The sequence below is a fragment of the Rhinopithecus bieti genome, unplaced genomic scaffold, assembly GCF_001698545.2.
Source record: "Rhinopithecus bieti isolate Rb0 unplaced genomic scaffold, ASM169854v2 scaffold_51827, whole genome shotgun sequence".
Lineage (NCBI taxonomy): Eukaryota > Metazoa > Chordata > Mammalia > Primates > Cercopithecidae > Rhinopithecus > Rhinopithecus bieti.
In genome coordinates, this window is record NW_016820189.1 from 155,088 (window position 1) to 172,073 (window position 16,986).

At 40.8% G+C, this 16,986-nt stretch overlaps 1 protein-coding gene across 5 annotated transcripts; it reads right to left on the reverse strand.

Annotated features, from left to right (window-relative positions):
* Positions 1-1,751: 1,751 nt before the first annotated feature.
* Positions 1,752-16,966, reverse strand: ADPRM (ADP-ribose/CDP-alcohol diphosphatase, manganese dependent). 5 transcript variants are annotated; one of them, XM_017859652.1, is made up of 4 exons: positions 11,825-11,958; positions 9,186-9,812; positions 8,155-8,267; positions 1,752-3,861 (listed from the first exon to the last, which is right to left on the reverse strand). In XM_017859652.1, the coding sequence occupies exons 1-4, from the start codon at positions 11,829-11,831 to the stop codon at positions 3,691-3,693; spliced, it is 918 nt and encodes a 305-aa protein (XP_017715141.1). In that variant the 5' UTR covers positions 11,832-11,958; the 3' UTR covers positions 1,752-3,690. The 5 variants fall into 5 exon arrangements, with proteins under 5 accessions (XP_017715141.1, XP_017715140.1, XP_017715137.1 ...); XM_017859651.1 differs by having other exon boundaries at positions 8,151-8,267; positions 9,186-9,713; positions 11,825-11,954; XM_017859648.1 differs by having other exon boundaries at positions 8,151-8,267; positions 11,825-11,954.
* Positions 16,967-16,986: the final 20 nt, after the last annotated feature.

A 16,986-nucleotide genomic window follows, 5' to 3' on the forward strand; every position in this document is an offset into this window, starting at 1 on the left:
GTTTGGAACAACTTGGGTATTTGAATCTAACTTTCCAATTGCAAATTTTATGATACCTTAAATACAGATAAAGTATTTTCAATGACATTTTATTGTCCAAATGAGTGGGGCTTTAAATGTAAAAGACACTGGATTTTAAAGACATGGGTAGAAAAAGAATGTAAAATATCTTTTGTACTGATTACATGTTGAAACAATATTTTGGCTATATTGGGTTAAATATACTGTTAAGTTGATTTTATCTGTTTCTGTTTACTTTTATTTACGTGGCTTACATTGCATTTCTGTTGGACAGTCCTATATTTAAGCATCTGGATGGCAACCTTTTTTATTTTTATTTTTTTGAGATGGAGTCTCACTATCGCCTAGGTTGGAGTGCAGTGGCCGGATCTCAGCTCACTGCCAGCTCCGCCTCCCGGGTTTACGCCATTCTCCTGCCTCAGCCTCCCGAGTAGCTGGGACTACAGGCACCCGCCACCATGCCTGGCTAGTTTTTTGTATTTTTTTGGTAGAGACGGGGTTTCACCGTGTTAGCCAGGATGGTCTCGATCTCCTGACCTCGTGATCCGCCCGTCTCGGCCTCCCAAAGTGCTAGGATTACAGGCTTGAGCCACCGCGCCCGGCCGATGGCAACTTTTTACATACGCAAGCATCAAACTCTGTGGTCAGATACCGTTTCGTCTGATCTAGGGAAGAGAGATCTGGGAAATACTTAACTCAAAAAGAACGAGTAGTACCTTCCACAGGTTAGGAGAGTGTAAATGAGTCTGGTAGTTTGTCTATACGAGTAGTACCTTCCACAGGTTAGGAGAGTGTAAATGAGTCTGGTAGTTTGTCTATTTTTATTGTCTTTATTACTACAGTAAATATTCTGTAAATATTTGTTAAAGGAGGTATGTGTATTTCGTTTTTGCTATTGGCACAGTGGCCACCGAATGGTGAGAAATTGTCTAAGATTAAGACTTTAATGAGTAAAAAGGGAGAAAACAAATCTAGTTGATATTAAAACAGTCAAAGTGAAACTCAAGGGTCAGTAAAATACACATCAAGAATTTGAGTTTTCCAGTGTACATTTTGCTTACATACTTGTGGCTTTTATACCTCCTTTAGTATTAATTAACTACTGAAGTCACATGCAAAGAAACACTCATCTGCAAATTCCCTATGGTCTCTACCCATTGACCAAGTCATGTTTACTTCTGTGCTTAAAGACAGTCATGTTCAAGATGTGCTTTCATGATGTCTGCCTCTCCTATATCAGACTATGAAATTATGTGAATATTCATAGTCTCTTTTACATCTCGAGTTAAGCATATAAAAGGCACTAACTTTTGATGGAAGAGTCTTTTGAAGAGTCTTTATTAATGAAATTGAATTTAAGTATTATTATTAAATCTTTCTATTAAAATCTTTTTTTTTTTTTTTGAGATGGAGTCTTGCTCTGTTCCCCAGGCTGGAGTGCAGTGGCGCGATCTCAGCTCACTGCAATCTCCACCTCCCAGGTTCAAGCGATTCTCCTGCCTCAGCCTCCCAAGTAGCTGGGACTACAGGCACCTGCCCCCATGCCCAGGTAATTTTTGTGTTTTTAGTAGAGATGGAGTTTCATCTTGTTGGCCAGGCTGGTCTGGAACTCCTGAACTCAAGTGATCCACCCACCTCAGCCTCCCAAAGTGCTGGGATTATAGGTGTGAGCCACCATGCCCAGCCTCTATTATTAAAATCTTTCATACCTTCACATTTTTCTTCCATTGTTCTCTATTTCACACAAATCTAATCATGTATTCCCTAGCTCAGAAAGCTCTAAGGGCTCCACACTATCTGGCAAGTTAAATTCTAACTCTTGGCTCATATTCAAGGCTCTCCATAATATAGCCCCAGCCTGCCCTTTTCAGCCGTATTTCTTGCCATATCCCCCTGCCCCCAGCCCGGCACCTTTTTGGTGAATCGTCACAGCATGACTGGCCATGTCTAACTTCAGCATATCCTTCGATGCCTCTGCTTTTGCTATTCTACTTGATATACTCTTCCCCACTTATTCAAGCCATTTTTCTTCATTTTGTATGTTATCCCCAATCCCTTTGAACAAAACTAAATTCATCTTCTATGTTCCCTCAGTCCTGTCTTTGTGTAACAGCAAATTTCACACATTTGAATGATGGATGTCCAATTCATGGTAAGGTCTATGAGTGCAAGAGTACATTATAGTCACCTCTGGTCAGCTGAACAATGGCCCTCGAAGATACCCATGTCCTAATCCCTGGAACCTATGTTACCTTATAGCACAAAATAAATTTTGCAGCTGTGATTAAGCCATCCTGAGATGGGGTTTACCTGGATGGGCCCTAAATGTTACTATAAGTGTCCTTGCAAGACAAAGGCTGAAGTAGATCTGACTACGGACAGCAGAGAATATGATACGACAGTAAAGAAAGATCTGAAGATGCTACGCTGCTGGCTTTGAAGATAGAAGAAGGGGCCATGAGCCACAGAATGCAAGAAGTACAGCTCTGGAGGCTGGAAGAGGATTCCTCCTAGACCCTCCTCAGGGAGCACGGCCCTGCCAACACCTTGGTTTCAGCCAAGTGGAAATGACTTCAGACTTCTGACCTCCAGAACGGCAAGAGAACAAGTATGTGTTGATTTAAGCTACCAGGTCTGTGGGAATTTGTTACAGCAGCCACAGAAAGCTAATACTCCTTTACATCCTTATAGTGCCCATGTATTCAACAGGCATGCTTATATCTTATAGTTGTTTAGGCCCTGAATCAAACTTTCTCTACATCTGAATAGTCCCTATTTGCCATCTAGTGTTTCTGCACATAAGCCTTAGCACATATGAAAACGGTATTAAACATGTCCCATTAGTGTATAAAGGGAGTCAGTGTAAATTCATTTACCTGCTGTAGCTTCACACAGCAGTGGTTGGTGGCCCAAACAGACCAAGCTGGCTGGCACATGGCTGCACTGCCACTTGGTCCTGTGAATCCCAAGAGGACTACATGACTTTTCTGGAGGCCCTTCTTACAGGGATGGGAGCGCCACATGCTTACCCGTGAAATAACTGTTGGTAATTTTGTTTACAAAATGGGAATACAAGCCTATAAAAATTCAAGTATAGGTGTTCTGAACAAAAATTGTCCAAAGCTCGTTTACACAGCAGGGTAAACAGAAAAAGTTTACCTGAGCTTATATGGTGAACTTAAAGTTACATAGTTAATACATGTGAATATATTCTCCTTGTAAAAAGTTAAAAAAAAAAAAATCAGGTAAGGCCAAATAAAATCCCTAATGAGGACTATATGCCCCTTATAAGGACTATACACCCCTGCCTCTGTCTCCTCACTGGTTTATTTTGTTCCGGACTTACAATGGATACATGATCCAAAATAACATTTCTGAGTATTTTATCAACCAACACACACTGAAACTATAAATATATTTTGTTATGCAAGCTGAATACTAAACAATGAGACACAGGATTTTTATTTTTTTGTTTAGGAGGGACAAACACAAAGCTCACTTTCTATCAAGTTAAACAAAATAAATTAGACTAACAATGGACGGCTCTTTCTTTCTTGTAATTCATAATTCTGTCTGGAACTCTGCCTCTCCCTTTCAACATCATTTTGTCAGGATAGACATGAACTGTGCCAAAAGCTTGGCTGTCTGGAGCTGTTTCAATAACTCCTTCTAGGCTGACGTGATATACACCAAAAGGATCCTCAGAGTAGCCACCATCATGGGTGTGACCAGCAAAGAAACACACCACGCACTCATGAGACCAAATGACTGCCAGGGCATCCCTGTAGTTCCAGGCCAGGCACACACTGTCAGAGGCGTCTGGGTAAATGGGAAGATGGCCTGTTAGTTAAAGAAAAGAAGAGTTATGAGCCAAGAAATATCTCTTCTATAAAAATAAATGGCTAAAACTAATACTCAGAAAAAGAAAAAAAATTGCTATCTCATTATGCAAACGAACTGAGACCAGAGAGAATTCACATACATGAGAAAACTAGGCCATCTACAGCCACGTCTCTGGAGCTTAGAAGGGTGAGACAGTTCACAGGAGGTGTGACAGGCTGCTGCAGAGGCAAAACCCTGAATCTCTGAGGCCTATGTCGTCTCAAGCTGCCCAAACACTGAGGAAGATTGAGGGTGTCCTATGCAGGGCAGTCTGCAAAGGCAGCCCGAAATTGGGCAGGTGCTGTGCTGGAATCCAATCCCATTGATTTCTTAAATATGAATGTTATATACATAGAATGATGTAACACTAAATAAAAGAGCAGGCCGGGCGTGGTGGCTCACGCCTGTAATCCCAACACTTTGGGAGGCCAAGGCAGCTGGATCATCTGAGGTCAGGAGTTCAAGACCAGCCTGGACAACATGGTGAAACCTGTTTCTACTAAAAATACAAAAATCAGCCGGGCATGGTGGTGGGTGCCTGTAGTCCCAGCCACTCAGGAGGCTGAGGCAGAAGAATTGCTTGAACCCAGCAGGCGGAGGTTGCAGTGAACCAAGATCACACCACCACACTTCAGCCTGGGTGACAAAGGGAGACTCCGTCTCAAAAAATGTAAATATAAATAAATAAATAAACAGTTTCGGGATGGGCCATGGACTATGTGTCACTGACATAAACAATGTCTCAGAACTGATTTGTGAGACTTTAAACACCCATGAGATCAAGGTAACCATACCCACTTTACAGATGAAAAACTGAGTTAAAACAGGGAAGATTTATACTGGCGTCCACAGGAGTTATGTCGAAGCAGAGTGAAGTTGGAATTTCTAACAGCAACACATCTATAATCAAGCCATGGTTCTCACTCTGAAGTACAGCTCACGTTGCATCTTCCCATTAAATCACTTTTTTCTACTGTTCATTTTTATTCTAAAATTTAAACATGCTTCTACTTAATATCTGTAATACAAGTTGCTTTTTTTTTTTTTTTAAAGTGCATACACGCGCTGATTACCACCTAAGGGCTAAGCGTCCAAAGGCATGTGCAGCTTTCCAGCACCTCGAAGCCACACTGACTCATCTATCAAGTCCCTGCAGCATTTGACACAATTAGTTGTTCCCGTCTCCCTGAAACACTTGGATTCCAGGACCCCACTGTTTCTCCTAGTGGTGTCTTTCTAGTTTTTCCCCAACTTCAATGGCCACTAATTTCCAGTCTCCTTTGCCGGTTGCCCCTCATTTCCCGTACCTGAATGCTTGGTCCTCAGACTTCTCTATTTATACCTAATGCATTGGGGATCTCTTAGTGATTTATATATATGCCTTAAATGTCATCTATACTCTTTCAACTTCCACATTTATTATCTAGCCCAAATCTCTATTCTGAATTTCAGACTTCTAATGTCTAAACTGCCCACTCAACATCTCCACTGATGTCTGGTAGGCATCTGAAACTTCTATTTCCAAACCTGAACCCCTGCCCTCTCCACTCACACTCCTTATCCTGCAGTGTCCCCTGTCTCAGCTAATGGCAATTCTATCCTTCCAACTGCATGACCAAAATTCAAAAAGTAGGGTGACCTTGGAGTAGCCACAATGAAAGTTAAAAAGCAAAAGAAAATGTCTATTACACTTTAACTTTTAAACTTTACTAAAGAAAACTTCAATCATTCCATTTTAAAAGTTTGCTTTTCCAGTTTCTAGGCTTACATCAAATGGTAGAAGAAATTTAAGAGACTGCTAAGCTAGATAGGTGTACCGCCATGAATAAAAAGAAAAGGGAAGAACACAGGATCACATGGGAAAGGGGATGGAGACATAAAGCGTGGATTCTAGTCTCAGTGCTGTCAGCAGCTCCATGATTCTGCTATGCAATTCAGTCTCTTTAGGCTTCAGTTTCCTTATCTTTACAATTCAAAGGCTTGCTATATGATCTCTAACTTCCTTTCAGCTCCAGAACAGGCTAACAGTGGAAAACTTAAAAGCAGACACAAGTCAAGAAGTATCCTAGTTTCTGAGACCAGTTATTATAGAAGCAAAAGGTGTCACATCATTCCAGCAACCCAAAGGCACTCATCTCTTCCAACCCTTGAATGACATTTGGTATTCGAGTGGTAGCAGAAACACTTCTGCTCCTTCTATGTGTTTTTACCACATCAGTGGAAGATTAATAAGTAAAAACTACCCTTACAGATAGAAATATAGTTTTATATAATCAACTATCTGAATAGCCTATCATTTTCAAAGGGGTTTCTTTTTTTTTTTTGAGACGGAGTTTCACTCTTGTTGCCCAGGCTGGAGTGCAATGGGGTGATCTCGGCTCACTGCAACCTCAACCTTCTGGTTTCAGGCGATTCTCCTGCCTCAGCCTCCCAAGTAGCTGGGATTACAGGCGCCTGCCACCACGCCCGGCTAATTTTTATATTTTTAGTAGAGATGGGGTTTCACCATGTTGGCCAGACTGGTCTCGAACTCCTGACCTCATGATCTGCCCACCTCAGCCTCCCAAAGTGCTGGGATTACAGGCATGAGCCACCGTGCTTGGTCAGGGGTTTCATATTCATAATTTCATTAGATACACTATTGAGAACACTGCAGTTTGTAGGTTTGCTATTTGCAAACTATTGAGAACACTGCAGTTTGTAGGTTTGCCCAGGCCCACACAGTTCGTATAAACCAGAGCCAGAATGGCATCCCGTCCTTCCGGCTCTCAGTCTAGCCTTCTCACCTATTACCCCACATCAATTCTAACTCTAAACCAAGGGCTCTAATCTCAACCTCCAAACCAAGTCTCCCCACCATGCTGCAAATCCAAATTCAGTTCCGTGTATGTGTGTCTTCCCGTGCGCATCCGCACACACACGCGTATGTTTTAAGCACCCCTGGGTTCCTACAATCTCTGATGGCAGTGTATCCATCAAAAATGATTCTAAATGAAAATTATACAAATCTAACTTCCTTGTGACTATGTGGGAGGCACAGCTAGAGAACTGCACAGTGCTCACTGCCAGCTGAGCCTTTAGCCCGCGTCCCCTGTGATACCAGGGGAAGCATTTTGCTGCATCTAGGCAGCAGTGGCCTCTGTTTGGCGGCCACTTTGCTGACAGGCAGGTCTCGAAGGCTGAGATTTGGTATGGTCCCCGAACTGAATTTCTCACTTAGGAATTACTTCATTAGAGTTTAAGAAACTCAGGGCTTCCTACCTTGAGGAAAGGATCTACGCCCTGGTACTGACTTCCACTAACAAATTGTTTAGTGTGGAGACAAGCTCCTTTATAAGCTGATTGCAACCTGGATTCCACACTTTAGAATTCAGCTCAGTGTTTTTTGTTTGTGCTTGGCTGTATGTATGTATGTATGTATGTATGTATTTCTGAGATAAGATCTTGCTTTGTCACCCAGGCTGGAGTGCAGTGGCACGATCTTGGCTCACTGCAACCTCCACCTCCTGGTTCATGCAATTCTCCTGCCTCAGCCTCCCAAGTAGCTGGAGCTACAGGCGCGTGCCACCATGCCCTGCTAACGTTTTTTTTTTATTTTTAGTAGAGATGGGGTTTCATCATGTTGGCCAGGCTGAATTCAGCTTGTTTTTAATTTTGAGTCAAGTTTCTTGGTAATTTTATGTCTTAGTTATCACGGTGAAGTCATCTCACCTTTCGGTTCTTGCTTCTCTCATGGAGAGAAGGTTTAAAAAAAAAAAAACAACTTAAAAAAGCCAAACTCCTGGAGTTTTTATTTTTGTATTAAGGTCAATATTCTGCTAGTGATATTATACTAAAGTTTTACAAAATGTTAACGGTGGGGGAAAGAGCAAAGCATAGAATTGATTGCTCTGAATTATTTCTTATAAATGCATGTGACTCTACAATGATTTCAATAATAATAATATTAATGTTTAAAAGAGAAATTACTTCATAAACTAATCTCATTTGAGGAAATTCGACTTTGAACCTAAAAGGCCAACTCACAGGCTCCAATATATGGCAAGATGTTTCTGTTATTTACGTTTTCCTGGTTCATCCTTAAATGTTAATCTTATATTCAGGTGGTTTCTCAATAGAAATGTTTAAACTAAGTGTCCATTTTATAGAAAGAGGATATCAAAACACAAATATTGTTAGTATGCTTTAACACCTAACTTTTCCCAATCTCTAAAATGTTAGTGTAATCAGATAATTTAAATACTTACTCACAATCACCACCTTTTCTTGGTTTGTGTCAGAGAATGTAAGCACTTCATTCAACCAGTTTAGCTGTTCTTGGCTGAATCCTCCATTAAACTGGACAAACTGGGGCTCAGAAAGTCCTGAAATGAATGCAGTAAGTTAGACCCATCAAAAGTCATTTTTTCCCCTCATTTGGACATTCAAATTTAGTTAATGTAGGGACACTTGTTTTTTCTTTAGGAACATCTGATTAGCAATAATCAACTTAACATAGGAAATCACAAGCATTTAGAGAAATATACAAATAAATCACACTGCATCTCACTCTTGACAGTCCCCTGCTTACTTCGCTGGCTTTCCATTAGATTAAAAATGCAAACTTCTTATTAAGTCCACTGAGCCACTACATAGTCTTGGCCCTGTTTACACTCCAAAATCATCTTGTACTTCACTGGCCCTTTCCTGTGCTCTTCAACAGTGCTCAAGTCTTATTCCATTTAGTGCCTGTGCATGTTTTTCCCTCAGTCTGCTAACTCCCTATGCCCATTCTTCCCAAGGGAGACTCCTCCTTGTCATTTAGGTCTCAGCTTAAATGTCTTTCTCCTTGGAGAGGCTTTCCCTAATCACCTCATCTAAAATAGTAACCCTAATCTTTTTCCACAACACTCTATAACATGATATGCTATTTCCTTGACAGCACTTATGACCATGGAAATAATCTTGTTTCTGTTTCATTTATCATCTGTCTTGCCCACTTACTGTTTGTTCCCTCCATTCCATCCATCAAAAAAGTAATATTATTAGTATTGTTTACAGCTCGGAATAGCGACCCCTGGAAAAAGTGCCCGGCCTAGAACAGGCATTTAAAATATCTGTTAAATTAATCAATCTTGAATCAGCTGTAACCAATCCATGTGAGAGCAGGCTTGTGAGAAATCCTGACCCTGAACAAGTGACAATATTCTTTTACCTTAATTGTCCATCTTCCTGCTGAATAAAAGGTAGTTGAAGAATTTAAAGACAATCTATTAGATTCTCAGCTCAAAGGAATAATTCACCTTGAGGACTATTCAGTTCCGTATTTGGATTGTGCTCCCTCAATATCTTCATACACTGCTCGTATTTTGGAGAAGACTGATCCATGCCCAAGACACTCAAGTCATACGCATCAAGTAAAACGAACCGGAATTTAGGGAATGGTACAAAATGATAAGCATAATAATCCTCTGAAGGCATGGTCTCAGGATGATGTACAATCTGATCTTCTAGAAACTTAGTGTTAAGTTTAGAGTGTGTTAAATACTCTCTACTGAAGTTATAGAATTCATGGTTTCCCCATGTATGATGAACTGGAACTTTAAGCCTCTTGAATGTGTCCATAACAAGTTCCAGGGACTTTTCGGATGCATTATACTGTGCATTATATCCATCGATGATATCTCCAAGCTGAAGGACACAACAGGGCGTGCTGCTTTCATTATTCCAGTCTTCAATGGCGCCCTGTAAGTGAAGAAGACTATGTCTGTAGTATCGCCGCCTGGTTCCTTGGAAATTAAAGCCATCTTCTAAGTCAGCATATTGAACATCTGCAATAACGCCAAAGGAGAAAAGACGCTCTGAACTCTCACTTAGGGCTTCAGGACTGGGTTTATCATCCATAACCTCCAAACAGGTTTCTAAATAAACTAAAGTAAAAAAAGATAGCTAAATTATAAACGTTTTAATTTCCCAGTTTCACTGAAGAAAATGATAAAGGGAATGTTAAAGTTAATTCATTAGACAGCTTGGTACAGGAGAAAGGACATGGGCTTTAGAGTCCAACAGTCTTAGGTCTAAACTGCTAACCCTCTAAAACACTTGCTTTCTCTTCTGGAAAACAGATGATAATCTCTTTCAGAAGAGTAACAATTTATAAAAGGTACTATTCTATCAATAAATAGACATTCTAATGCTAATAAAGTCCAATTTAAATCTGGAATAATTGCTGATTTTTAAGAAATACTCATTTTAAACACACACACACACGCACACATACACACACACACACACACCTGTCCCACAAACACCAAATAATTCTATCAAAACTTCAAGATTATTATTTTTTTTAGAAAGCTGTATATTACATTCATTCACTGTATATACTTTGCAAAAGATTCCTATTATGGGTTATTTTGTGTCAGGCTGAATCTTTTCTCTTCCTTGGTGGGTAGGTCACCCAAAATAAGTTTCTCAAATTTTATATCTGAAGTAATAGGTGAGGGGGAGGCAATGCAGATACGAAAGGGGAGGAATAATTTTAAATGACAACAACAAAAAAATCCAGCACAAAAACTAACTGACGTGACTATTACTTCTGTGAGCAGTGGTTCCTGGTTCTTCAATAGTTGGGATTAAAATTTGCTTTTTTTGTTTGCAGTAGTTTTTTTTTTTGTTTTTTTGTTTTTTTTTTTGACAGGGTCACTATGTTGCCCAGGCTGGTCTTGGACTCAAGCAATCCTTCCACCTCAGCCTCCCAAGTAGCTGGGATTACAGGTATGAGACCCTACACCCAGCCCTGGATCCTAATTTGAACCAGGGTTTTTTTTTTTTTCTTTTAAACTTGAATATTAACCTACCCCACATCAAAACAGAAAAGATGAAATCTTTTCTTCTGATAAATGATCTCTGCCCTGCCTCAGTGGCCAAACAGTACAAGATTTAAACTTGAAAAAACTAATATTCGATTGTTTAAACTGTAAATTATAATCTCTTAAACGAGCCCGGAACACTAATAATTCAAACAAAAATCAAAGGCCAAGATCCTAAATTGTCAACGATTTTTGTCATAAAGACTATAGTAATAAACTGTTGCTGTGGTGTCTGAATTACTTAAAACCTAAAAATTCATTTGACTTTCTAAAATTACTTTCAGACGCCTCATCTCTAGTCATTTGACAAATATATCTACAGAGTTCCTACTTAAACCTCTATGGACATGTAAAATCCCAACTCTAAGAGTACTCCTATAACAACTCTAAGAGTACTAATAAGAGATGAAAACAACTCCACAATTGGAATAAGGATAAGACTTCAATTTGACTTATCTGAGAATTAGGGGCCTCTTTTCATCCTAAAACTGTTGTTACTAATGATACACTCTTTAATCCACCTAATTATGAGTTTCAGCTACTTTCTTCCTTAATCTGGTTGGGTATAACTAGCCCTAAAATAGGTAACAGCACCATAAAGAGACGGAAATCCTATACTTTTTTCAATTTGCCTGTTTCTTCCTGCAGCCCCTATCTGAAAATCTCATTAGATATCAAGTCAGTAAGTATGTATGAGGATGTATAAATTAGAGGTAATCTGATTGGAAAAGCGGGTAACTTCAATACAATTACAGGAAATACAAAAATCCATCTAAGTCAGTTTAAAAATCTCTAGCCTTATGTTAGGTTTCAAATATTTGCGATTCCAAGTTCAGATTAATAGAAGAATCAAATCAGAAGATAACTTAGCAAGTATATAACATGAATATTATCACCAAGGTTAAGAGAAAACTATTTCTGGGGGGTGATCTTATCCCCTGCCAAGTGAGCTTGTTTTTGTCTTTAAACTCAGAGCCTTTATGGTAGTATGTGTTGTGGATCTCCTGGAGGGGATTTAGTCCCAATGAATTGGATCTTCTCTCCACAAGAGAGCTGTTATTTTTGCCTACCCAGCATTCATTTCCTGTTCTTAAGGTGACAGCACCCCAATTTTTCTCTAGGCATTTATCCAATTCCCCACTCTCAGTTGTTGTGGTCTGACCTCCATCCCCATTCACTGGCTAGGGAAGTGAAATAGCAGACACATGGCCCAGACCTGGCCAATAAAAGCCCCGTTTCCTCTGGCCAGTTAGGGGTAGGCATGCAACTCAAGCTAGGTCACAATAAGCATCAGCCCTGGGACAGGCGCTGGCACTACTAGCAAAAGTAGTCACTGTCTCCTACGCTGATAAACTAAGGCTTCAATTTTTGGAGAAAAATGAATGGACAAGAAATGCAACACAGAAGGAAACAATTCTGAATGATGGAAAGACAGAGATTTCTGAAAACATTAGTTGAATACCTAAATTCACCTGTCCCTGCTAGAACCATCTCTGGTCATTCAGTTACACATATCAGCACATAAATTCTCCTGGGCTTAAAGCTAAATCAAATTTATTTTCTGTCATTTGATACCAAAATCCTCTCAAATACACCTTCTACTGGAACACAGTTCAGTTTAGAAAAACTCAAGGCTATCCTAAGAACTGGCAATTTTTAAGGGAAGTTAATGTGGAGAGAAGCACCAAGGGGCACACTTCAAAACAGCAATGGTGTTCTGGGGGAAAAAGAGAGATCCAAAGTGTTGAATATACACGGCTTTTAAAAATAAGGTTAGTATCCCTTTATCCAAAATGCTTGGGACCAGAAGTGTTTTAGATTTCGAGCTTTTTCAGATTTTGGAATATACTTAACAGTTGAGCATTCCTGATCTGAAAATCCAAAATCCAAAATGCTCCAATGAACATTTCCTTTGAGCTTTACGTTGGTGCTCAAGTTTCTGATTTGGGGGCATTTCAGATTTCAGAAACATATTCAGGGAAGACAGTCAGGATCAGAAGTGAGTACATCAGGGCAAAAGAACCAGGTGGTTGGGGAACGGACTCTCCTAGCAAGTTTAGCCTTTCCTTTCTCGGTTCAGGGGATGTTGGGGAGCTCAGAAAGATTGGTCCTGGTGAACAGAGAGATCAAAAACTCAAAGCCACCTCCAGTGAGGAAATTTAGAATTAATAAGCACTCTAATGTCGGAAAGTTTTTCAAAATAGCTCCCTCCCTCCACCAAATACAGACACACAAAAAAAATCAGTGAGTACAGGATAATTGTTGAAGCTAGGAATGGGTGCAAGAGGTTTATTCTAACTACTTTTATGTGTGTTTAAAGATGTATATATAGGCCGGGCACGGTGGCTCACGCCTGTAATCCCAGCACTTTGAGAGGCCAAAGCGGGTGGATCACGAGGTCAGGAGATCGAGACCATCCTGGCTAACATGGTGAAACCCCATCTCTACTAAAAATACAAAAAATTAGCTGGGTGTGGTGGCAGACATCTGTAGTCCCAGCTACTCGGGACGCTGAGGTAGGAGAATGGCGTGAACCGGGGAGGCGGAGCTGGCAGTGAACAGAGATCGTGCTACTGTACTCCAGCCTGGGCAACAGAGCGAGACTCCATCTCAAAAAAAAAAAAAAAAAAAAAATTATAAATTTTAAAAAAAAAATTAAAAAATTTAGAAAATAAAACCCTGGAAAAATTAGAAGACCTACGGAAGTATTTTGCTTTTGAATAGAAAGGAGAATGGCAAGTTTTTAGTGAACTTTGTTTTCAAAGTCTGCCTGCACCATTTATTATATGCTACATTATCTAAGTTTTAAAGAAGTACATGAAGTGCTGAAAGCTTTGAAATGAAAGACCCAGAACTGAATTATAGTCGTGTTTCCTGGAGCAAAATAACCCTCAACAAGTTATTGTGAGCTTCAACTGAGTTATGATCACAGTAAAGTATTACTTTGTAAATCTCTGTAAACCATAGAGTACTATATGCATGTTAAGAAAATAATTTTAAAATTATATATCTGAAAATCCGTCTAATGAGCCTCAGATAATTGAAACTAGTGCAACATTTTAATAGAAGAGAATAATGTAGAAAAGTTTGTAAGAGTTGCTCTCAAAATTCCCATCAAGTCATGGTACAGGGTAAGTAGCCAGCATTTTGAGAAAACCACCTTAGGCATAATTTTTTTTTTTTTTCTGAGACAGGGTCTGGCTCTGTTGCCTGTTGCCCAGGCTGGAGTGCAGTGGTGCAATCACGGCTCACTGTAGCCTCGACTTCCTGGGCTCAGGTGATCCTCCCAATTCAGCCTCCCTGGTAGCTAGAACTACGGGCATGTACCAACACACGTGGCTTTTTTTTTTTTTTTTTTTTGGCTTTTTTTTTTTGTAGAGAGGGTTTTGCCATGTTGCCCAGGCTGGTCTCAAGCTCCTGAGCTCAAGTGATCCACCTGCCTCAGGCCTCCCATATCCAAGGATGCTTAATTACTGAAAAGTTGCTATAAGATCATACTAATAAAACTTCTCCAATACTTAAGATCGGCAGAAGGCTGAAGTTCCTTGCGGAAAGCCTTCAACCATCAATAGTGAACTTGTAAAAGAAGTAGCTCTATCTGGAAAAAAGTATTTTTCCTTCACTCTATTGTCAAAGGTGAAGGGGGCAGCAGGGAAAGTCTAGAGATTAATAAAGAGAGACTCTGTTAAGAGAAACTATTGTTAACAGAGGCTCCTAGCCTAAGGGTGCAGCAAACGTTTTCTATACAGATAGCATACCAAAAGGAAAGTTAAGTTAGGGCAGGAAATGTTTGTGGTTAGGAGTTACGCATAAGGGGCAGGGGTCTGGAACAAAAATGAAGTAAACACATTAGGGTGCTGGGAAGTTCAGAAAAAAGTTAGGGCCTAGCTGTCCCAGTCAAACCAGCCTAAAGTTATGTCAAGAACAAAATCTGATCACTATTGACAGAACCAGTATCAGATGATACTAATCCATGCCCTGCTTCTCTCCAGAAAAATATCTAAACTGGGGCCGGGTACGGTGGCTCACGCCTGTAATCCTAGCACTCTGGGAGGCTGAGGCGGGCGGATCACAACGTCAGGAAATTGAGACCGTTCTGGCTAACACAGTGAAACACTGTCTCTACTAAAAATACATTAAAAAAAAAAAAATTAGCCAGGCATGGTGGCACGCGCCTGTAGTCCCAGCTACTTGGGAGGATGAGGCAGGAGAATCACTTGAACCCAGGAGGTGGAGGTTGCAGTGAGCTGAGATCGCACCACTGCACACTCCAGCCTGGGCCACAGAGGGAGACTGCGTCTCAAAAAACGAAAAGAAAGAAAAGAAAAAAGAAAAATATCTAACTTGGAAAACAAAACATAAACCTCATTTGTTAACTTTGGTGGTTTCACAGCAGTAATAAAAGTGATAAGGTTTATACAGGATAACACTGTAGGCACCTTCTGGCACTAAAGTTTCATGGGTCCTTGCCATCAGGCTCAGGTGTTACTAGCAACTCATCCAAAATGCAGTTACAAAACACCTACTTTGAGCCAGGAACTATTTTATTTTTATTTTACTTATTTTTTAGAGGCATAGTCTTGCTTTGTTGCCTAGACTGGAATGCAGTGGCCTGATCACAGCTCACTGCAGTTTCAAACTCCTAGGCTCCAGCGATCCACTCACCTCCGCCTCCCAAAATGATGGCATTACAGGCGTGAGCCACCACATCTGGCCCCAAGAACTGTTTTCAATGATAGTATTTTATTTAATATTATAAAATTAATATGAAGAAGTTGCTACTAAAAGAAGCACTTTAGCAAATAAAATTTAATAGATCAGTTAGAAACACTGACTTCAATCTTAATTTGGATGTCTGATCAGGTAGCCTACAATTGGGCAATTAGAGATGAACAATACTTTTTGTATGCTATTTGCCTGACTACACAAGGTACTTTTATGTCTTTTTGTCAATTACAGGAAAAAATTATCCCTGGGCAAGCAAATACACAAAGATAAAAGAGTAAAAATCTTACCCACGGGCAACTTTAAGATAGAAAACAATAGTTTGATTAACAACTTGAAGTGCTGAACAAACATTTAAGAACTCTGGCAGAAATTTCTGAAAATCCTAGTCCAACTGAGAATCAAGAAACACAGGTAACAGGATGCTCTGTTACTGGGTTAGAGAGCAGCACAGTTGGCTAGTATGGCCAACTCATAGAAAACAAGCAAACCAACCATGCTCTGGTCCAACACTCACCAGAGCACAAGTGTCTCCTACTCGGTGTCGGTCCCTTGGGGGAAAAAAAAAAGCCACACAGGAGCGGGATCTGTAGTTAAGTAATTAGAGGTTTTTGCAAAGCAACCACCGAGGTAGGGGCGGGGTGGGAGTGGTTAATATTGCGGATCTTGAAGATATAAATAAAGGCAGATGGAATGAAGTTAGACTTGCACAAGGAACGAAAAACATACGGATGCTCTTGGCCTCATTAATAAGGAACATAAGCAGTTCGGGACGAGAAACCCATAACAAACTTCAAATCACGAAACTTTAGGGAGCAAGGGAATCCGTGAGAGTATTTTAAGAAACTGGGGCCCAGAAAGACTAAGTTAAGGGACGGGGTATCATGCCGTCTACACTTCTTTATACACTGCTATGCTTTATTAATTAGGTTACAATATAATGTTAAATAACTGGAAGCGCTGGGCATTTAAAGTTCTTCCAGACCACCCAAACCACTCAAATTATCCTAATTAGCAATTTTTTTTTTAACTTACAGATTATTTCAATTGCAATGGGTCGGTTTCTATTTCAAAGATGTAAAGGAGTCAACAATCTTGCACTTCCTCTTGGCCGGCAGGACCACGTTGACAAAGTCGGCCAGACAAAGTAGGGTTACGGGGGCTGCCCAGTCCTGTGGGTTTCTAGGCAGTGTGTTCTCTCTTCCGAGGTTGGGGTGTCCCCGGGGCGAGGAGCTAGCTGTGGTCACCAAAGCCCCCGACCAAGGCGGCGCGCCCCCAGCGCTTGGGGCCGCCTTGCCTCGGCCCAGCCGCGCACCTGGACCTCTAAGGCATCCCCCTTCCCGTGGCTCCGCGGTCCCGTGGCACCGCCCAGCCCGCGCCGGAACCGCCTCCAGCCGCAAGGAACTACCTACCGTGCGCCGGCCCCTCAGCTGAAAGGATCCTGACTGCGGGCTAAGCAACCGCGCCACCAACGAGCGGGACGGACAGAGCGGCTCCTTCCGACTTC

What these genes read in the sequence shown, in the direction of transcription:
- ADPRM (XM_017859648.1), bottom strand. An exon ending in GGAACTGAATAGTCCTCAAG is followed by an intron (nt 8,268 to 9,185) that starts GTGAATTATTCC and finishes CATTCATTTCAG; the next exon opens with GACTTTCTGAGCCCCAGTTT. An exon ending in AGAAAAGGTGGTGATTGTGA is followed by an intron (nt 3,862 to 8,150) that starts GTAAGTATTTAA and finishes TTTAACTAACAG; the next exon opens with GCCATCTTCCCATTTACCCA.